A 22,882-nucleotide genomic window follows, 5' to 3' on the forward strand; every position below is an offset into this window, starting at 1 on the left:
GCTGTGAACGTCTGAAAGGATGCACATATTCATTACATCTGAAGGGGAAATGTCGACTTCAGCACAACGGTGTCCACCTCGGCCTTGTGCGCTATCTCCGTCAGAATCACAGCATCGTTTAGGTTGGAAAAGATTGCCAAGATCATCTAGTCCAACCAAGCCCCGACTGAAGAATCAGCCGAGTGCCCCCCGGTCCCGCTCCCCTCACAGCGCCGTGGCACCTCCGGGATCCCCAGCACCTTTCCCTTTGAGCGGAACTACGGGCACCGAGGGGCTGAGTTTAATGCGTGTGTCCGAAAGGAACGTGGGCTCGGTAGAGAAAGGGAGAAAAAAAAAGAAAGAAAAAGGAATATTCTTTGGGTTATTTGAGACTGCCCCTGTGCAAAGCGGGACGTAGTATAAAGAATGAAAGGTCTCGAAATTCCTGCTAACACACGTGATGTTCTCTAGTTAGAAATAAGGAGTGGGGTGGCGGGGGTGGGGGGTGGGGATGGGGACGACGACGGGGGACGAGGGGGGCAGAAAGAATCCGATAATCTTTTAATTCATTCTGTCTATTTCCCTTATTCTCCATCCAAACCGGCACTTGGTGTCCGAGTAACGCCGGTTATCTTATATCAATAAAGGGCTTTCGAAAGCCGCTACTTAAGCTGGAGGTTGGTTTGTTTTCATTCCGGCAATCTGCTTGCTTTCTCCTCAAAAATATGAGCGTTTCATAATACCTCTGTAATGCAGAAAGCTTTCAACGACCGAGTAGCTTCCGTGGTTTAACAGGGGGGGTCTGGAGGGGAAAAAAAAAAAAAAAAACGCAACCGAGCAGCAAATGCAAAGGTAACATACTGAGAGAGCCTTCGGGATGGGGGGTTCTTTTGTTACACTCACAGAGGGGATATTTGGGACCCGAGACATTAAAAACGACATGAAGTTCAGGATTGTCCAATATGAGCTGCTTCGCAGGATATGATTCATATATTTACAACAGAGTTAATACCTAATTGCTTGCATTACCCATTGGATTTATCTTACAACTGAAGGCACCTCGGTTTCCCGGCCGGGCGCACACACACGCACACACCCACACCCACGCCTTCTGCATCTGCTTCTTTACTCAATTCCCACAGCGCTACGAAAATAAAGAAGAAAACAAAAGGGGAATTTAAAAAAAAAAAAAAAAAAAAAAAAAAAAAAAAAAAAGAGAGAGAGACGGAGAAATAAAAAAAAAAAAAAAAAAGTAAACAGAAAAAGGAGAGGGGAAAAAAAAAAAAAAGTGAAAAAAAAAGTGAAAAAAAAAAGGAAAAAAAAAAAAAAAAAAAAAAAAAACCGAAAGCCCAACCTGTGCTACGCTGAGCCGCAGCCTGCCCTTAACCCCCCGCCTGGATACTGGGGTTGGCGCTTGCGGGAGAGCTGCATGGCCGTCTGTCTGCCTGGGAGGTGTGTGCGGGTGGGAAATTCAGTACAGCCCTTCAAAGAAAGTTAATCCAAACTACAATTCGTACACAATAAACTATCTTTTTATTTGGATTATAAATAAGGTGACTGTACTTCCCTTAAAATACAAGTACATAGGAAAACCTGGTAGAGATTGTTCTTTTCCTTTCTTTTTTCTTTCTTCTTTTTTCTTTCTTTCTTTCTTTCTTTCTTTCTTTCTTTCTTTCTTTCTTTCTTTCTTTCTTTCTTTCTTTTTTATTTTATTTTATTTTATTTTATTTTATTTTATTTTATTTTATTTTATTTTATTTTATTTTATTTTATTTTATTTTATTTTATTTTATTTTATTTTATTTTTTAACAAGGTATTTAAATTGGACGCTCTTTAAAACGGCCGCACGTCCTACACTGCCAGAACGTTCGTCGTTAGTTTGTTTCTAGTGGCATCAGACTTCTCCCTTCTTTCTCCTCCGCGCCTTTGGCATTTGTCACTCTCTTCCCGGAGCACTTCACTTTCTCCGGCAAAAAGGACCGAGGCCCCCTCCGCCCCACGTAGCGGCAATGAGTTCGGGCCTGACCCCATCCCCTGCGGCGCGGGAGCTCCGCACTCCCTCTCCGCGCGTTCAATCGGCGCTCGGCCCCGCGTTTCACCGCCTCCCGGCGCGGTTCCCCCGAGCGGGGGCGTCCCGGAGCCCGCAGCGTCCCGGTCCGGTTTCCATCCAACACAAAAATAGAGATGGGGGAAAGGAGGGTCTGGAGGGAGCCGAGAGGAAGTTTAAAAAATATATATATGTATATTCGCAATGCGTATAATTTATTAGAAGCTTCTTAGGAACTATATTTAAGCCAAATATCTACATAAGTTACAACAGGAAAAGGCGGCGTGCGCAAAGAACAAACTGTCGGAGAGTTTACGAGGGGACAATCAGTGTCCATAAAAAAGAGGGGTGGGGTGGGTTTGGTTGATTGTATTTTTTTTTTCTTTCTTTTTACAACAAAATATACAGGATGCTAAAAACTATGGGTTTAGTCCAACTTTTGACAGCATTATACAGCTACAGGTTCACATCAAACGTAAAAGAAAAGCCAAAGCCTCGTGTGGCCTCCCGGCCCCATCGCTGGGACGGGGCTGGGAGCGGAGCCGGGGGTGGGGGAGGTTGCTCTGTGGCTGCGTTCCGCGACCGCGTTTTTGGGAAAAACCCCAACCCCATCCTCCCCAATCTCTATATTTACATGCAAGTCCTAGACGCTGGCAAAGGGTCCATCTGCAATCCGAGCCTTCGGGCCATGCCTACCGACGGGCCCCTGTCTGCAGACTGCTCCGTAGTTATTGGTCAGAATTGGTTTAACACCCCACACAGCAAGTTGGGGGGAAAAGGGAAAAAAGAAAGACCCAAAACTGTCACAGTATCAGTGAACGGAACAAGAAGTCACTCTCTTCCTCTCTCTCTTAGGGGTCCTCAGAGAACCAATCAGTAAAACGAAAAATAAAAATTAAAAAAAAAAATCAAAATTAAAATTAAAAATCTTCAAGGGGAAAAAAGAAAGAAAGGAAGGAAGGAAGGAAGGAAGAAAAAATAATAAAAGAGCAAAGGAAAGCACCCAGTACTTTGGACAGGACACAGATTTGTGTGACTGGGAAAATCTATTGGTGTTTTTTTTTTTTCTCTCTCTTTTTTTTTTTTTTTTTTTTAAATTTTGTTTTGTTTTGTTTCGCTTTCTTTAATCCTTTCACCAGGTCCTACCGTATAGTAAGGTGGAGCAGGACATGGCAGTGCCATAGTCAGAAGTGGAAGAGTTCAGGTGAGACAAACTGGAGACTTGGCTCTGCAGGGAGGAAGGGCTGGCCGAGTGCTGTCCCATGTCGGGAGACTGCCCCGCACTGTTTGTCTGATGGCTCTGATGCTGTCCGAGGCTGTTGCCATTGGTGGCCACCGTGATGGTCGTGGCCGCCTGCTGCGGGTGGCTCTGGATGGCTGCGGTGGGGGTGTTGGAGCCCGCCTGGCAGGGCTTGCCATCCTTCACTAGCACCGGCACAGCCACCCTCCTGGGGGACTGCTGCTGCTGGCAGGAGCCGTTCTCCTGTTGCATCTGTTGCTGCGCAGCCTTGTCTTTGGCCTGCCGCTTCATCTTGTAGCGGTGGTTCTGGAACCAAATTTTGACCTGAGTCGGGGTGAGGTGGATCATGCTGGCTAAATGTTCCCTCTCGGGGGCGGAGAGGTATTTCTGCTGCTTGAAACGTCTCTCCAGCTCGTAAACCTGGGCCTGGGAAAACAGGACCCTCCGTTTCCTTCGCGGCGTGCTCTGCAGCGGGGCCATGCTCTTGCTCACGTCCCCCAGGGAGCTCAGGCCGCCCATGCCTCCCATGTTCATGCCCGAGGACGGCGCCATGAAGCGGGAGACTGCAAGGCAGAAGGGGCGCGCTGTCAGCGGCTCGTTTCGGCCCCCGCGCTGCCCCCGCTCGCGCAGCCGCCGCTTCTCGCGTTCCCCCCGCCGCCCGCGGGACCCCCTCACTCCCGGCCCGGCCCCGCTCGCCCTTCGCGCCGCCCGTGTGCTGCCGCACGGTCCCTGCGGTTGTCGGCTCCCGCGGCCGGGGTTCCGCCGAGCCGGGCTCTCCCGTTCCCCCCGCTCCTCCGCGGCTCCAGCGGCTCCAGCGGCTCCGCTTCCCTTAGTCCTGCTGGGATCGGGCGGAGCGCTGGGGGCCGGGCAGTGCCGGGTTCCCTGCGGCTGTATCCCACGCCGATGCTCTGCTGCCGGCTCCCCTCCTCCCTCCTGCCGCCCCGGGAGCAGCCGCGAATCGCCCTGCGAGGAGGGACGGGGCCCGATCCTCCGATAGAAGAACGGACAGAGCGGAGGGGGATGAGTGGGGTCCGCACCGACTTTTGCCCCCGACGCCCGCGGGGCAGAGAGGGACGCAGCCACCCCCCAGCGGACAGCCGGCCCCGGGCTCACTTACTTGAGGAGAAGCGGGGGTCCGGGTTGGTGCCGTACCATCCTGTCGCTGAAGCACTGTTTCGCATGGTGTCCTGGTAAGGCGGGAGCTCGCTCATGTTGCCCAGGTTCCCATTGCAGTAGCCCCCCATCGTAGCGTGGGAGAGCTGGGGGACCCCTGCCGCTGTCATATGGTAGGCGGCAGTCACCGTTCCGTTGTGGCCCATGGGGTGTTGCTGCATGGCCGGCTGCGAAACCTGAGACTGTCTGTAGGCTGACAAGGGAGCCCCCAAGTTACTGCCCTCCATGCCCACTTTCTTGTAGCTTTCCTCCAAAGGACTCAAGATGTCAGACACTGAGAAAGGAGTCGTATGCTTTGGGCTCATCGACATGATTCGGCGGCTGGGGAAAAAAAAAAAAAAAAAAAAAAAAAAAAAAAAAAAAAAAAAAAAAAAAAAGGAAGGGGAGGCAAATCTTTTTTTTTTTTTTTTTTTTTTTTTTTTTTTTTTCCCAAATATTCTGGTGTTGCCTTAACGCCGATCTTGTTGGATGTACACGTAACCGAGTGGACGAAGTCCGCCTTAATTGGATTGAGTGGAGGCTCAGGGCTGCCTTTCGTTTGTTTTAGCCAGACGCCAGGTTTTAGGCTGCCACCAGAGGCGGGGCATAGGCACTAAAGCAACAAGACAATAGAAGCCTACATCTTGCCCAAGATAATTAGCTTACATGCTGATGACAAGGTAAACACCTTTAAGTTTTACTTGTCAGGATTTTTTTTATGTCTTAAAAAAAAAAAGAGAGAGAGAGAGAGAGAGAGAGCGAGCGAGCGGCAGGGAGATGGAAATAGAGAGAGACCCCGTGAGCAGAACTCATTTTATTTTTCTTGGGGGTTACAGTATTGTGGACCGGTAGTGGAGAGCAATGCCAAAAGCCCCCGTTTGCCCATGTGGAGGGATTTCAGATCAGACGCGGGTGGGCTGGCAGACTGGCAGGTGGCCTTCGGGCGAGCTGCGGGCACGGGACTGCTGCCACTGGGCACACGGAGCAACCCTCCTCTACCCCCCAGATCTGCCGGGAGGGGTTCCGCAGCCAGCGATCCGCACACCTCCCGCTGCCCGGGCACCCCTGGCACCTGGTATCCCAGGAACCTTTCTGTGCCCTCTAAGACCCTCGGAGTGACACCCCTTGTGCGAGGATCGTATCTCTCCCTGAACCTACAAGTTCCATTTACCTAAGGCTTTCTTGTCTTTTTTTTTTTTTTTTTTTTTTTTTTTTTTTTTTTTTTTTTTTTAAACCTCAGAGAGAGGTGGAAGATGCAAGTTTATAAAAACGAGCAGCAGTTAAATTGCTCCGAGCGACACGCTACTGAAACAGCTTAGAGCAAGACGTCTCTCCCTATTCCCAAAGGCAAAGGCTGCTCCAGGCTCCCGAAGTCCCTCTGAACCCGAATCTGCTCTCTAAGGTTATTTATACAGCGCGAGAGCTGCATGGAGAAGACCTCTCGGGTCATCTGCCTCACCAACCTTGCTAACACCTGCCACTTAGAATCAACATCAATTTCTGCCATTTTCGGATCAGTTATGGGATCCGGCTTAAGAACAAAGGAGAACCCACTCCCAGCTCCGCGCACACACACGCGGCGAGCAGCCCGTCACAGCTCCGGGTCCCCACGCGCGTACCGCGGGGCGGTCCGGGAGGAAGGGAGGAACCTCCGCTAGGCAATTTGCACCCCGGCCCATAGCCCTGGGAAACTCGTTTAATAAAGCGGTTACCTGAATATTAAGGAAATTACGGAGAAGGTACAGTTAACCCAGTGACTTTGAAGTGTCAAGTAACTATTTAGTAATTGCACTTGTAAATATATTGGTGCTCGGCTGGTTCGTGCTTAAAAATGCAAAAGTGCACTTGCTACCCGGGAACAACTAAATATCTTTGTCTAAAGTGGCAGCGTAAATAGCCGGTCGCTTTGTGACTGCGCTCGATATTAGCGCATAAGGATCATTTTGCCTCAATTGGGAGGCTCTCATTCAGTAGGCAAGAAACCGTTTAGGAGAAAGTAGGTTCCCGTATGAGAGTTAACATCCTTGAAGGGTAAGGCTCAGCCTTGATTACACTTTAGAGCTCCGCGAGAGGTGAGCTTTTCCACACACATACACCGGGGAACTCTCCTTCCATCAGGCCCTCAGCCCTTCTGGCCCCGCTTGGCTCCCCCCAGCCCCAAGATGGGCTTCTGGGGGTCTGCCGTGTCCCGCAGGCAAAAGGGCCGTTTCACGCTGGGGGGTGGCTGCTCTGAATTCGGCCTCTTTCCTTTCCGGACCTTTGGATCACTTCCTTCCAGATCCCTGGGACATTAATTTCCCCCTACCTCCCACTCCTGTGCTTCCCCCCATCCGCCCCACCCCCACCCCCACACTTCCACCCCCCCGTCCCCCCACCCCCCACCCCCCCTCTTCTGCGCGCGATTTTCAGTAAGATCTTCGAGTTTGCTCTTAAAGAGAGAGATATTAGACCTCACCTTGTGGGGTTTTGCTTGTTTGTTTGCTTCTGTTTCCCTTGGATTCCTCGACCATTACCTCCGTGCCTGCTTTATAGGCCTTAAAGAACAGGAGGGTGTGGATAGAGGAACAAATAATACCGAAGGATCCACTGTCACAACAGTCCCGGGAGGAAGGACGGTGGTGCGGAGCCGGGGCCGGGCTGGGGACTGCCCATAGTGCACTGTCCCGGGCACCGCCACTTCGATGGGGTGTGCTCGGACAGCCCTCGAAACGCTGCTTGGTGAGATGGAGCCGAACGAATCCGGCCCTGACCCTGCACGGGGGCTGGCAGAGGGGAATTAGAGCGAGAGCAGCGGGGTGGAGATCTCCTAGAGGGCTGAGCGCTGTCTGTGAATACTAAGGATCTGCACCCCGCAAGATCCCACCTGCACTTTTGAGCCTTTCCGGATCGATCCAGTGAGATGGAGCAGGGCAGCCCCTGATCCACCTTACCGCCCCAATTAGCTCTGCATGGCCAGTCGAGCCGCGGCTGCTTCTCTCTGCCGCCTTTTCGGAGCCCACCCCTCTCCTCTCGGCCCCCACTGTCAGAGCTATGTCCGCGCTCATTCCCGGGGGGGCGGGGGAGCAGCGCCCAGCAGGGCCCTGCTTGAGCTGCCTCTGGAGCTACATTCGTTTACCTGATGCTGCCGTTTAGGGACACGCTCGAGTTAAGAGGAAATGCTAAGGAGGAGAGCAGGGAAGATGAGCCGCGTTTTGCCTGGAGGAAGCATTTTCATGAGAAAGGCATGGTCTTCACCCCGTATTTGCAGAACGCGGCTACACGGACGTCCCTTCAATAGCTTCTGACCCCACACAATCCGTTTGATAACACTCGAGAGGTGGAAGAATGTGAGACTTTGTCAATCAAACGGTGCCAATCCCAATGGAAATGGTGCCACCAACACCGCAGCGCGTTTCCTCATCAACTGGATTGCGGGGGCTGGGAACTCAAGGAGCGCCTTTTGAAAGAGCGCGCAGGGCTCTCCAAAGCCAACAATGTCTTTTTTATGAGAGCCGCTGTGCTTCCCCGAAAGGAACCCAACGTGCTCGGCCAGGCAGCGCCGCGAGGGGCTGCTGGAGGATCCGCCACCCACTGCGGTGGGCACAGAAGGCTGCTCGGCTCCCACCCGGGGCCCTTGTCCCAAACTCTTTCCACTCTCCTCTAAGCCCCTCCGGAGCCCGTGACTCCCGCAGAGCAGGGAGCCGTCCATCCTGAGCCCGGCCCCGAGCCAGGTCGGCTGCAGTCTCCGGGGGGAGGGGGGCAGGAGCCGAGCGATGCGTGCTGCGCTCCTCAAATGCAACTTCGTAACAGAAAGAAACGAACCCTCTCTCAGCCAGATAGTCCGGCTTAGAACGGGTGAGGTGAGAGTTGGGATAAACTTCCTTCTGCGCTGGTTATTAGCAGAAGCATAACATGCGCGCAAAGATTCAAATTCCCTTCCCAAAGCCCTGAGCCTGCAAAGGGGAAAGATGACCCGCGGCGCTGGGAGAGCTGGCTGCGGTACTTCCCTCTTGGCCGACCCTCAGAAGGACTTCAGCTCTGGTGCCGTGTGCGTGTCGGCGCACCCCTCCAGAGTGTGCCCGGCACACCACGCCCGGAGCCCAGGAAGGGAGCGGAGGGGCCATTCCCGCAGCGGCCGCGCGGGGCGGCCCCGTGTGGCTGTGACCGCGGGCACAACCCTGAGCCTGAAGCACGGTCCTGCCGAGCGCTCGTGTTGGTGGGGCTCAGCGAGACTACTTCCCTTCGGGGAATAGCCACCCTTCCCCAGTCATTTTGTGAAGCTGAGGAATGCCTCAGTGGACCGGTCACTATCTCTTCTCCTGGGGATCTAAGCAAGCAAACCAAGCAAAGCCCCAAAAGGAAATTCTCACCCCTCTGCAGCGCACGCCCAGTTGCTCCTCCAGCTGCTCAGGGCGTGGAGCATTTCGCATGCAGGACCCACTCGCGAGGCTTTGCCCTCCTGAACCACTTCCCGGCTGGCTCCCGAACTCTTCTGACCCGATGCTCCGACCCCCGGCTTTTCCTCTGCCGGGCCGTTCCCGGCCGAGAGGGACAGGGAGGGGCCAGCAGTGAGGTGCCAGGGCCGGGCTCCGAGGCCGCTGGGACGGGCGGGGACCCTGTGCCCGGACCCAGTGGCACGCCTAGGCCCGGCGCCTCTGCGCTGCCCCGGGTGGTGGCTGCGGGCACGGAGGGCCGCCGGCAGCATCGTGCTGGGATGTGTTTTGGCACCTGCCCCGGCACCGTTATAATCAGCTATTAGTGCAGTGGCCTCATTGCCACAAAGCATGCGATTCCCACCACGTCTGTAGATTGCCACAGTGCTGTCAGTACAGATGTGCAGGACTCATTGAGGACACAAAGCAAATTTGGTGCCGTGTCAGAATATGGCTGCACCAGAGGTGGCTGAGACAATTTGCAGAAAGTTATGTGTTTTGTAGTTAAAAATATAAGCATGGTTCACACAGATGTAAATACATACGACAATACTTAGTATCAGCACATACCTACAAACAGAATCTTGCCAGGATTGAACTATTTATCGGTTTTTAGATACAGCTATCAGTATATTACCTCAGATAATGCAGGAGTTACGTGTTTATGTCTGTATACCCAGATATGCACACATACACGGTGAGGTGCATACCTTCGAGAGCGGCTGTGAACGAGCACATATTTGCGCTCACATTTCTGATCCCCAGCTCTGTCGCCTGCACATACTGCCAAGAGGAAACCGACCTGCAGGTGGGCCACCTGCCAGCCCGCACCCTGCCCTCTCTGAGACGACAGCGGCTCTCGGCCCGGCGCCGATGGGTGCCGTGTGGCCGCCATACCCGGGTTCGGGAGGGAACAGAACTCCGCGGGAGGAATCGAAGCCCCACGGGGGAAGGAGCTCCCCGGCTGCCGGGGAGTGGAGATGTGGCGCGGCCCCCCTCTGCCCTCGAGTTTGATTTGGACCCTGCCCTTGGACCCGTGCTGCCACTCCGGGGGGCGGCTCCGCGCTCACCCGCACTCGGGAGGCTGCTTCTGGACCGGGGCCGCCGCCCCGCGCCCGCCGGGAGTACGTGCGCTGGCGGGAAGGCGACCTTTCCCCCTCGACCTTTCCCTGGGGGTAACCAAAGCTCCCTTTTATTTCCAGTGTCACTTCGGAGTCTGCCTTTTGTTCCCCGCTACCTCTCGCTTCCAGGGATACGGGCGGCTCCCCGCTGGCTCGGGGAGGGGCGAGCCGTTGCAAAGATATCTCATTTAAAAACGACAATGGAGTCCTTTCGACCAGCCCGGGTGGTGCCCGAGCTTTGTTTTCGGGCTGGGGGAAGGGAATTGTTTGCTTTTCTTTTGTTTTCACAGCAAAACTTGAGGGCAAGTTACGGGAGTGTTGCGAGCAGCCTCGGCTCGTCCCCATGGACGCAAGGTACCGGGCAGGGCCACCCTGCGCATCTCTGGCCCTCCCTGCGCAGGCACAGCGCCTTCGGGCACATCCACCAGACGATTCCTGGCTCTCACTGGCTCCGAGAAGTCGAAAAATTGCTCTCCAAATCTTACCCTGGTCTCCAGTCTATGCCTTGCTCTGAGGTCTCCTGGATGCTTAAATTCGGAAGGAAGGTGCCAGCTGGCTCGCTATGCCCTTGGCTTGGCTTTTAAAAACACTTATTTATTTATTTATTTATTTATTTATTTATTTATTTATTTAACTGCATCCCCGTTTCTGGGGCTCCACCTCCGCTAGGACGTTCCCAGTCGTGCCAGGGAGCGCAGGGACGCACCGGAGCCCGCGGGCCGCCGGACGGAATCGACCCTCAGCAGCCCCCGATGGCCACCGCGGGAAGCGCAGTCCTGGCCGGGGCCGGAGGGCCTCCACTCACAAGCCCGTCGACTTCTGTTGGTGAAATATCCCAAAGAGACAACGGGCCGAGACAAAGGAAAGAAATAAACAGAATGGGGTTTTGCTCTTTCGTCCTTACAGGAGACCATTGTCATTACATGAATATTGGGCCTTAGTCTCTAAGTGTTCATCCAGATCTAGAAGAAAGGAATTGCTTCTTCCCGTGCTGTTGCAGCTCCTCTCCAGCACCCACTCACAGAGGTAACATAGCATCTGAGCAGGATTCTTCTCCCTCTCCCAGGAAGTATCCATCTGCAATCAGTCTAGGACAAGAGGAGCTTGGGATCCTTTGCATCTGCTCCAGATGTTCCCTTTGAGTAGCACAAACAGTTCCAAATTGTGCTCCCACCAATTTATGGAATCACAGAACATCCCAAATTGGAAGGGACCCATAAGGATCTCCAAGTCCAGCTCCTGATTCCGCATATACAGAAGATACTCACTCAGAAACTGCCTGTTGTGAATTCCTCTTCACTATCTGCATCATACACTTGAGCCTGTGGTCTATGAGCTGAGCTCCTCTCCCTCCTTATGGGAACAGCCTACTTGCCCCATGTTCTTTGAGAGCAAAAAGTGAATCTGCTGTGCCACTGGGGCTTAGGAGCTCAGAGGGAAAGCTGTGATGTGTCAGTGAGCTGAGCTCTGCTAAGGCCAGACTGACCAAACTGCTTGCTGTAAAAGGCAGCTGGATTTATTTCTCACATCAACCTTAAAATTAATGTTACACTTGAGTCTTAAATAAACTACAACTCAGCCTGACTTGATTTTTTTTAAATTTTCTTTCTGGAACAGAAGTTACAGGAGGCTTGCTAGAGAGAGATAGTCATTTCAGAAGCCCAAGGGCAATTCTAGGAATGTTTCAGAAGTTTCCTTTTCACTTCATGGGAATAAGAGTCTCCTGGGAAGATCATGCCTTCAGTCTGCCTAATACAACTGTTAGGTCTAGTTAAGAACTGGTCTAAAAATCTGCAGCATAAAGGAAGCCATTTGTAGTGAAACCCAACAGTGAACTTTATTAGTCCTGCTACCAAATACAGTAATGAAGCATTGCTTCCAGACCTGAGTTTTGTTAACCAGCTACTGACACATATATGGCACAGAGCACTGATGTAACAGGTGCATTCCTCTTGCCAGGAAAGAGTTCAGTTCAGGTGCTAGCTCAAGCAAATTCTGTTCCTGGGTGCCATCTTTGAAAGAGTTTCCTGCTGTAAGCAGGGTCTCAGACCTTCCTTGTACAGTGAGACACATGCATGGCAGGAACATTCTTCTCAAACCACGAGACCTGTCCCACAGGACTTAACAACAGCTCTCCTCACCTCTGAGACACTGGGATCAGAAAGAACATCCTGGTGGCCAAGATCAGTTTAGGTCAGAACCCATCGGCAGTCCTGGGCTACCCTACAGTACTGCACCTTTCAAAGAAGGCTGTATTTGATTCAATCCCTCCAGAACCACTCCCCTCTGTTGCCCCTGGTAACAACCTCACTTCCCATATTGATAGTCCTCAGAGTTGGACTCTGCATCCCATAGTGAGGTTGACAGCAGGGTTCCACTCACAACTGAGTACTGATAAAGATGTTTCAAATAACATCCTTGCAGGAGCTTTCTTTCTGGAGTAAGTAAACAGGAAGGAAGGAAGGAAAGGATTTAAGCTCGAAGTTCAGCTGGGTTGAAGGACCATGTGTTACAGACCAAAGCAAAGTCTATTTGTATTGAGGCCTAAAAAATGTACCGAAGAACTTTCTAAAAGTCCAGAAATATTTTACTTTTGAATTAGAATAGTACTTTCTATTCATATAAAAATCCCAAAACATGTGTTAAAAGAAGTCCTTGCTTGCGGGTTTATTTTCTGTTTCCCCAGAAGCTAGTCATTATTAACATTCTAGTGCAGAAGAGTCTCTGTGTAGTAGGACTATCTTCTAAATTACTTTGGATGATAGACATAATGAAGTTAAAAATTTCACTAATCTTTGCTCTATTGTAAATGAAAGCACATATTATACTTATTTAAAAAATAGCTAACCATAGAGTTAGATTCAAGTTGCATTTTCAATGTAGAAATGTTTATGCTGAAAAAGCCTAGATACTTTCTTGGAAGTAGTTTAATGATGTAAAATAGTCCATTAATGGATTTTGACTACTGTGCAGTTTTTAAAATAATGTCCTATATAATTAGTTTTTTTCATCATTCCTTTATGAGCTTTGCTTATTTCAAATTCCAGGGAAAGAAGGCTGCTAAGCTGATATAATGAGATAATATCCTTCAGTGGCATAAGTAAGGATATGAGATGGACTGCTACCCACATGGGTAATTACATATGCTCTGTTTCCACAACTGGAAACGGAATGAATAGTCTACAGCATTTTGCTGTCTTTGAGTAACATTAACAGAAAAAAGAAAAAAAAAACAAGTGAGTAACTTGTTTATGTATTAGTATTGGAGGAAGCAACCTGAGCTGGCTGTCCTTGAGATTGTGGAGTCAAACTCATTCAGTGGGCACTTAACACTGGAACAGGGAGAAGAGCCATTTTGCTATCAACATACATATTTTCTGCGCTGGCTCTGCCACTCCAAGGGGTGCCTGCTACAGTTTCGCAGGGATGGGTCACCAGAAGTCAGGGTGAGGATCACACTTGTGTCCCATTGTGATAGACAACTCTGCAGGTGAATAAATGTGACACTCCCATTCTATCTTCTCTGTAGGATCTCAGCACACCCTCAGATTTTCAATGGACTGAGGCTGAGAGGAGGAAGGATTTCATGCCCTTTTTGAGGTGTTGTACGAGGCAAAGCTGCTGCTTTGGGACTGCAAACAGGGCTACAGGATGTGCTCAGGAGCGTGTGCACAATCATCACCTGCAGCCGGGAATATATCCTATCACATTTCCACCTGTGGCCAGGATGAGAAATAAGTGTTGTCTTTAAATTCATCGAGTCTCTGGTACTTACAGACCTTATAACTTGTATTGTAAAATGTATCACAGAATACTTGCTTTTCATTATTGCATTTTGACTCTTTTTCAAGTAAAAAATCTTTTTCCTGTGTGAAGGCTGGAAACCTCAAATGGAAGTATATATTGCATGAAGCAGGGGTTTCCAAATAGATCTTTCTTTGGGTACTGCTTGCTGCAGCAACCAACCATAGCTACTGGTGGGTAGCAGCTGGTCTTGATGGTGTCAGCTATGCCAAGGCTGAGGATTCCAACATTAACTACCATGACTGACTTTGCACCAGCCTTTCCACACTCCTCCATTTTGTCCATCCTGTCATTAGGATGCCAACCATAGGCTTCCTTCTCTTTCTCCCAGCCCCACAGACTTTTTCTCCTCATTGCTGTCATGCTTTCAGCAGCTCACCAGCACTGGCAGCATACTTGTTGGAGCTTGCTTTGGTGCCGGAGCAGCAGTGGGAAACTTCCTGTGCTTGGGAATTAGACTCACAGCTCAGCACCTTTTTACATAACACATAGTTGTTCAGTACTGGCAATACTATGCAGGCTGTAGGATCTTCACACTTAGGAAAGTTGTGAATTACCTTAACCAACCACTCCAGAAATAAGGGGAAAAAAAAGTTTTAACTGTATTTTAAATTGGCATCTCCAAGAAATTCTATAAGAACTTTTCAATGAACTGTGGATGCTCAGCTCTCCACAGCCTCTTCCTTGCAAGGCTTAATGGTTTTCTGAAGGCACACCCCTTGAACTGATGGGCTTCTATAAATTTTCTTTTTCTGACTGAGTCACGATGTGTCCTGCATTTGTACAACATGGCAAAAAATGCAGGACTTTGCCTTTCTCTCAGGCTGCATGCCATTCCTTTGCAAAGCTTGAAAATATTTGTTCACTTAGTATTTATTAATTCAGCTGTTCTTTATATCCAATTTGACTATTCTGTTGCAGATTCAGATATGAGAACAGTTCCACCTCCCTTGCATCCAGTTCCATTTCTCTTCAGTTTCATTTCCCTCAAGGTCACTGTCAGGTGATGATATGCAGTAATGTCCCCCATGAGGTGCAGTTTCCATTAGCTTTCCCTTTCAGAGGTGGTCAGAGGTCTAAATTCTTACATGTTTTGTTTTCTCTCTTCTTAGAAAATAAGATTCAGTTCTGATTCCTCTTCTATACAAATGAAAAATGAGCTGCTTTCAGATATTTCTCCTTTTCCTAATGAGGCAGTGGCTCTTACCTCTTTTTTTAAACCAGCGAATGTTGTAATGGATAATTTTCTTAATCATCATTCAATGCTGTTTACATAAAAATGATTTCAATAGCAGGAAGAAGTCATAATGCAGAACATATAATGCACATCCATACATTCCCATGTGAAGAGCAGAGTACACCCCCAGATACATCTACATTGAATACAGTGAGCAAGTAAAGAATATTTTCTCCTGTTTAACACAAGTCATGATCTGTAGATGAGTGAATGTATAAACTCCGTGCTACAAGGATGCAGTCAGCTCAGTAGACGTAATCCTTGTTGAATCAAACATGATTCAGCATACAATGTGCTCCAGTTATGCTATTTTGGCAACTGAAGGAGAGGGAATGACAAACCAAGTGTCCCATTCTTTCCTCAACAAAGTGCTATCTGAAAGTTTATCATTTGAGCACTAAAATGGCTTTTTTTCTGATTATGAAATCCTAACATGTGGGGGCACTTCAACACCTTGCTGCACTTTAGCTTGCAAGAGTGGTTATTCCTTTAAAGTTAGCATTGCTTGGTAGCCTTGTATTGGCTCTTCACACCACTTGAGGGGCATGGTAGGGCTTTACAAGACAAGCTGGAGAGAAATGGTCCTGTACTTTACTATCACTGTTTTTTAATAATCTGTTGTGGAAGTGAGTTTGGAGAGAAACCGGGGCTAGCATGTCACAGGAATCAGCAATTCAGAAGTTTGGAGGAGGGGATTCAGAACTGCAGTGACTGTTAGTGGAAAATCAGAAGAATTGTTACTCATCCTGTCAAATCTATAAATAAATACCAGAGTTGGGCTGAATTCAAGTACCAATTATTTTTCTTCTAGTTCTGTTGATCTTTCTGTGCTTTCATATTATATTTCCTATGGTTATCCACATTTGTCTAGGTAAAAAGTCATCAGTACACGTTATATTGTAATAAGAACTTGCAAGATTAAAGCTTATCATTTTAAGCAGAACATATGTACTTCTTTTCTGAATTATCATGTTGTCCTGTTGAATGAATCTAACTGAAAGTCTAAGGAGTTGCCCACATTGTTCTCTATCCCTTATAGCTGGATAGCATCTTCCAGCTGCATTGTTGATTACAATCTGATGTTATCAGAAACAGAATTTTCTCTCATGAAAAGAAATCTCCTTTTTCTCTACTTCTATACAGAAGTAAAGCAAATGTCAAATGTCAAGATTTTTTTCTTTTTCCTTTTTTTTTCTTCCTTTTTTTTCTTTTCCCTGAATAAAGAAATTTTATCAGAACTCCTCATGCTTTTATAAAGGCTTTGGTCCTGTTTCAGGAGAAGTATGACTTTCAGTGAGACAGAAACTGCAATCTACAGTCATCTCATGCTGAAATAAAAAACCAATTACTCTAAATTCTTTAAATTGTTCTGAAATAAAAATAAATAAAAGCCCATGGAAAAAAAAAAAAAAGAAAAAAAAATCCCCAACGATAATCTAGATTTCACTTCCAAGAAGAAGAAAGTTGTGGAAAGAACTCATAGACTGTATATCTCAGTGTGTAATTGTTGGCAGAACTCTGTTGCACAGGCCTAGTAGTTAACATATTTTCTTCCTGTACAAATAGTAGATACTGGTTTATGTAGTTTACAGGAGAATAATAGAAAATCTGCCATTTTGTCACCACTGTGTTTTATTCAGCATCAGGAATGTTCAGTGCTTTACAGACACTGAAAGATATTTGACCTCCCTTTGCAAATCAGTGTCAACATTCATTACCCGTTTGAGTAGGTCTTCATTCTTATCTATTAGGGGGTTTCATATCCAAAATCCACTAAGGCTTAAATTCTTGCCCTAGAAGACACGCAGGTGGGAACAGACATAGCAGAGAAGAAAATAGACTCAAATATTAATCAACAGCTAAGACACCACCATCTGCTTATGTAGTATGATCTGAACTGCAGAACATTTTAAAGCAGTATAAGGCCTGATCAAGACATCTGATCTCATTTTATCAGAAAGCCTTCAGCTAACCATTACACTGAGATGCTTAAGATCGTCTAGTTCCAACCCCCCTTACTGTAGACAGGGGCCAGGTTACTCAATTCAGCCTGATCTTGAATGCCTCTAGGGAGAGGACATCCACTGTCTCTCTAGGCAACTTCTTTCAGTGTCTCACCATCCCCACAGTAAATAATTTATTCCTAACATCTAGTCTAAATCTATCTTCCTCCAGGTTTAAAGCCATTTCTCTTCATTCTGTTGCTACATGCCATTATGAAAAGTTCCTCTCCAGCTTTCCTGTAGGCCTCCCTCAGGTACTGGAATGCTGATATAAGATTCCCATAGAGCCTCCTTTTCTGTAGGCTGAAAACATCAACTCTCTCAGCCTGTCCCTGCAGGTGAGGTGCTCCAGCCCTCTTTTCTGTAGCCCTCATCTGGACTCACTGCAACAGCTCAATGTCCTTCTTGTGTTGGAGGAGATTATCATCAAACTGTGGTAGTGCCTTCTTTTCAGCCATTTTTACCTCCAGGTTAATTTTTTTCCTTCAGTTTTAGAAAATATTTTTTTTTAAAGTTATTAAAAAAAAAAAAATCTTCCAAAATTATTAGAAATTGGCAGAGAAACTGAATGTCTTCAACATTTTATGCTTTTATTGAAAAGTAAAATCTAGCATAACCATACAAGACACATGTACTCTCCCTTTATATGGCAAACAGAGCATTCTCTACAATCACTTCCAAACAGAGTGTGGTGAATACTTTGCATGGGACAACCCATAGCCGTACTACAAACTATCATTAAACGTCTAGTAGTCTAAATTTACCAGTGCACTACAAAACTCCTTTCTTTCTTGTTTTCAAATGAACAACTTCAGAGATAAAGAGATAGATATCTTCTCCTTTCTTTCTTCCATTGCAAATGTTTTCCACCAATTTTTATAATGGGCATTATTCTTTGTATATTGCAATGCCTTTCTTTAGCTTTGTTATCTAAAGGAATGCCAGGTAAAACCTTTCACTTTCAAATCTGCCTGTCTTTATGTGCATGCATGACTTCTACTGATCTCACAGAGTTGTGTATACACAGGGAAAGGAGAGTGGAGACCTGAAAATTGCCACCATTTCAAGTAATAACATTTTTGCTTCTTTTGTTACCTTTGAATACAACTCATTGAACCAATATAAAAATTTATTTTCTCTCTGTTTGCCTCTTTCTTTCTATGCTGCTTTCTGTTGCTAAGCTGCCTCCATTCCTTATCATCCATGTGCTTGGTGTTCCCTCTCTTGGTGTAGTGCCATAGAGCTGTGATTAAGTTATAACCTAAGAGAATGCAATTGTGTGACCATTAAGGTCATGCATTTGCAAAGTATGTTTCCATTCCAAATCCAGTTGCATGCTATTGATCAAAAATTGCATGGTAGCACTGCAGTGAGAAACTTCTATGAATGATGAGTCAAAGAACAAGCATGGGTATTTATGGGTAACAGCTTTTTCAGAAGGACATATTTTTTAAGCTGTTCATTGGCTTCATGAATGGCTCAAAGGGTTTCTAAATGATCTTTAAAGTATAGATGTTTCACTCTCATCATTTCTGCAGTGCAAGGGAGATGCTGTGGTACAAGGACTCCATGTACCAAAACAGGCTGAAGTTGTATCTTTCTGGTACCCACTACTTCCTATGTGTATAGCTACGTCCAATGTATAGCTTTTGGACTGCCTCTAGGTGAGGTAGCTGCTACTTATGTCCATTCACTCTTATTGAAATTCAGCTGTACTCACACAGCATGGAAAACTAAGTCATAAGCAGCTTGCTCCCATCTCATACAGCCTGAGAGGCAAATGGGAAGTGGGAAGATGTGGAGACAGTACAGCTGACTCTCAGCTGGTAGCCCAGTGACACACGCATTGGGGTAAATTGAAATTGCTGCAGGAACATAAGGCAGGGTTGTCCTTTTTCTTGTTGTTGGTGGAGCCACAATATTGAGTCAAAATCTGCTGTGAGGCTTGACTTAGTGCAACTGAAGCTTTCTCTGAGTGTTCCTGATCCAGTATCAGGAAAAAATCACCTCTGGTATTCACCTACATACCAGAAATCCCTCTCAAAGTGGTAGCATGAGAGAGGAAAGACTAATCATTATTCTTTTAAACAGTCTACATTCACATCTTTCTTCTATAGCCAGTTTCTTTCTGCTAATTATTTATTTAAATTAATTCTTGCTACATCTCCTTTCTTTTCCACATCACATGCTTCATTTTTCTCTTCGGAAAAAATGAGCAAACAAATAAAAAAAAAAAAACCAGAACACCAAAACAACAGATTTCCTTACTCTCCATCCACATGCATAACGGAATCATAGGGCTAGATTCTGAATACAGATGTGACTAGAATATAATTGTATCAACTTCAGTAGTTACTCCAGGAATACTTGAGAGAAGAGTCAGGGACAAGCTCTTTTTTAACTAAGCAAAGTCTACTGTCACAATTGTTTAAAGCTTTGTAATACAATATAGGATGCGTCAGATAACGTTCATTTTTAAAAACTACCCTTGTACATTCACAACCTCTTGCCAACTGGGAACTTTGATTTTAAAAAAAAAAAATTTCTCATGACCCAGTTTTGCAATTTTCTTCTCCAATAGGCCAGACTAAAATTCTTTCACACCACTGCATCTGGTAGCTCTGATGGTCCCATGGCTGCTTAATTTATTTGTGTGCTTACAGATGAATCATGAGAAACAGAAAACAAACTTGAACTCTACCACTTCTACTTGCTCAAATACATAATTTTAATGAGCAGTAAATTCGCTGGAAAAAGCAGTACCAGTTTTCATGACACAATCCATTTTGTGAATTGCACAAAATAACAGGATTAGATGGGCTAGTCTGATAGTTTTTTCCTTCTTAATTGGAGTAGATGACCAAGATTCCTGAATAGATCTGAATGAGCTTACCTCATCCCAAAGGCCAGTGCCTTCATCTACTTGTGCCATCTGAACAGCATCTCGCTTCTTATTTGGCCTCTGCAGAAATTTGTGTAGTTGCTAGAACAGGAGCAACTAGAGCCCAGCAACTCACTGTTGGCCATGGTGACAATTACAGGTTATGCATTTTATATCCAACAGTGGAGGATTGATTTTTCCTTTTCTAATGCTTTGTCTATTCTTGGTGTTTTTTGCTTTCCTTGAGGGTCTATCTCCTCCTGCCCCAAATTTTCCAATGTTAAACCATTTATTTTCTTGCTAATTTGAGCGACAGCTTTTATTCACTCGTGTAGTCATTCCATCACTTTTAGCCATGATTTTTCTGTCACATTCTTATGCTATAGATATCCTGTTTTATCCTGCTGGGAGGCGTTGACTCACTCTAGAAATACTTGCTTTCCTATATTGCTTACGAAAAGTACTTCATATAGCTGTCTGTAAGTTGAAATCTGCATATTGACATCTCCAGTTAGCTGAATTGAATCTAGCTCTTCTTTTGGTCATCAAAACCACCTTTGAAGAGTGACTCTTGATGGGTCTTCTGCAGTGTTTTGAAATCCTCTTTCTCAGAGCTGAACTATAGAATTAGCCCTGAGAGCGAAGAACTAGTCTCTCAGTTTCTGATCGTCTCTCTTTGCTCAAGATGGAGCATCAAGCATCACTACCTTTTCTCAAATGTTGTTTTTCAGTTGCATTAACTTTTTTTTTTTTTTTTTTTTTTTTTTTTTTTTTTTTTTAATTGTAGCAATGTGGACTCTGGATTTACATTCCTTGGCATGGTATATTGCTGTAAAAGTTCACATCCTTCTCTTCTCTTACCCTTATTCTTTGAAATAAAAATGCAGAACTAATAAATGATTCTTTTCCTTAATTTGCAGTTCTCAAATGGCACTTCTTTTTCCTAGCATGAATGCTCTCCTGCTGTTCAACCACATCAGTAAGACAGTTAGATTATTTCATTAGTCATAGAGCATAAGAAGTATTTGCCGGACAACACATTTCAGGGAGTACTTCCTCTCTACTGTTAATGTATGCATAATGATGTGAACGACATGATTCATCACTCCAATTAAACAGCCTTGTTCTGGGCTTTCCTTCATTCCTCCAGATTCTTCACTTTCTGCTATTTCCTAGATCAATTTTGTCCTTTTATTTCTAACATCTCCCCAGGCTCCTTTAGTCCTTTCTTATTATACATCTATATAACATGATGTCTCTAGTGAAGAACAGGAACATGTCCCAGGGAAGAATCATCTGCAAATGCCATCAGTATGTTTCTAACCTTTTACCTCCACCCCCACCCCCACCCTCCCTAATCACAGTAAATAGATTAAATAAAATCAAAGCTAGTTTCAGTCTCTGTAAGAACCCTCTAGGCACCTTCTCCAGCTTGCCACATTAGCGCTTATTGTTTCAGTCCAACAGGTCATTTATAACTCATGCTTTAGTGCTCTTGAAGGAAATTAGTGCAACAAAACACAATTCTGGAGCTTTAGGAAAGCAAAAGTGATATTTATTTTAAACAAAACTGACTACGGTTCCTCATGTTACTTTTCCCACAGATTTCACTTACTTGTTGTCTCACACCCACAAGACCATAAGCACAACAGTGCGTTTGTCCAAGCAGTTTTTTGAGTCCTCCCAGTATTTCTTGGTTTCCTGTGGTGGTACAAGCAGAATTTTGGATTGGACTTTTACATCTTTTGGGAATTAATTTTATTGTGAAGCAATACCTTGACTCCAATTGTTTACATTGTCTTTCATAAATCCTACATGAAGTATATGTCTGTTTCTTTTTGGTGTCTTTGTGGCTACAGCCCATCTTCATATTGGGGTGGTGGTAAAAGGAGGATACATGCCACGTGCTGTTACTTTTCTACCCTACTGTCCTGCCTTACTGGAGGATAGTCCTTCAAGTCTTTGTCTAAAAATAACATTCTTCAAGCTTTGCCAGTTTGGCTGTGCCTGATCATGCCCTCCGTTATTAATGTAGGTATCTTGAGGTTTGTTAGTCTTACTGATGTTTAAGTATGCTATATATATATGATCACTTACCGAGAACACTCAAATTTGATTCAAGTAGTTATTAAAGGGATTCAAAGGATTTCCATTTATTTTTCATATTGTGGGATTATTTATAGGTTTTGGTTTATGTACAATTTACTTATTTTTATGGATCCAATCAACAAATTCTAAATATGATTTGTTTACTCCTGATAGTCTCCTGAAAATATCAGCCTGAATAAAGCCATCTCAGAATCTAAGTTAATGTGGCACATTATCAGAGCACTTACAATGGAAAAGATCCCATCCTATGCAGTTCGATTTTGGTAGAGTGACTGAAGAATACTCTAAACATGGGACAAATAAGTTCCATATCTCAACGGTTTTAGAGTTGCAGTCTGTTGAGCTGAATCAATTACAAATGAAGGGTCATTCAAAGGCAGCAAAACATTTAAACTGTAATTCCTCATTTTGCAACAATGAATCAAACACCACTGCACAAGCTCATCTTTTGCATGTTTTTGTTCCAAGTCTATGTTTTTTAGCACTGGTGGTGTTGCCAGTGAACATGTTACATATTTATTCTATTTCAAGGTCAAGATTTCCTGAGAGGATGGAGATATACAAATAACTTACATTTGATATGGCTGAGTATTCAAGCAGCAGCGCTATTGTAAGTGATAACAAAAGACAAAATGTAAGTCTGATACTTAAGGCCAGAACATGTCGTTTTTTTGAATCTTTTGTAATAAAATGAAGGAATAGAAATTTTATCTCCCTTAATAAAAATATATCTATTTCATTGTACGTTTAGTTTGCGGAGTTGGCTTTATGAAAAAAATTTGAGCACCCTTTGCAGTAAAAGGTAATTCATTAAAGCTCCTAAAGAAATACATAGTATTTTTTTTTTTCATATACATCAGTATCCAGAGGTCATTACTTTCCTGCCAGGGACATAT

At 45.8% G+C, this 22,882-nt stretch overlaps 1 protein-coding gene across 1 annotated transcript; it reads right to left on the reverse strand.

Moving 5' to 3' along the window:
- Positions 1-2,239: 2,239 nt before the first annotated feature.
- Positions 2,240-6,965, reverse strand: NKX2-1 (NK2 homeobox 1). Its single transcript, XM_048948567.1, has 3 exons — positions 6,875-6,965; positions 4,385-4,761; positions 2,240-3,830 (listed from the first exon to the last, which is right to left on the reverse strand). The coding sequence occupies exons 2-3, from the start codon at positions 4,749-4,751 to the stop codon at positions 3,160-3,162; spliced, it is 1,038 nt and encodes a 345-aa protein (XP_048804524.1). The 5' UTR covers positions 4,752-4,761; positions 6,875-6,965; the 3' UTR covers positions 2,240-3,159.
- Positions 6,966-22,882: the final 15,917 nt, after the last annotated feature.

The sequence above is a fragment of the Lagopus muta genome, chromosome 6, assembly GCF_023343835.1.
Source record: "Lagopus muta isolate bLagMut1 chromosome 6, bLagMut1 primary, whole genome shotgun sequence".
In the NCBI taxonomy this organism is placed as follows: Eukaryota; Metazoa; Chordata; class Aves; order Galliformes; family Phasianidae; genus Lagopus; species Lagopus muta.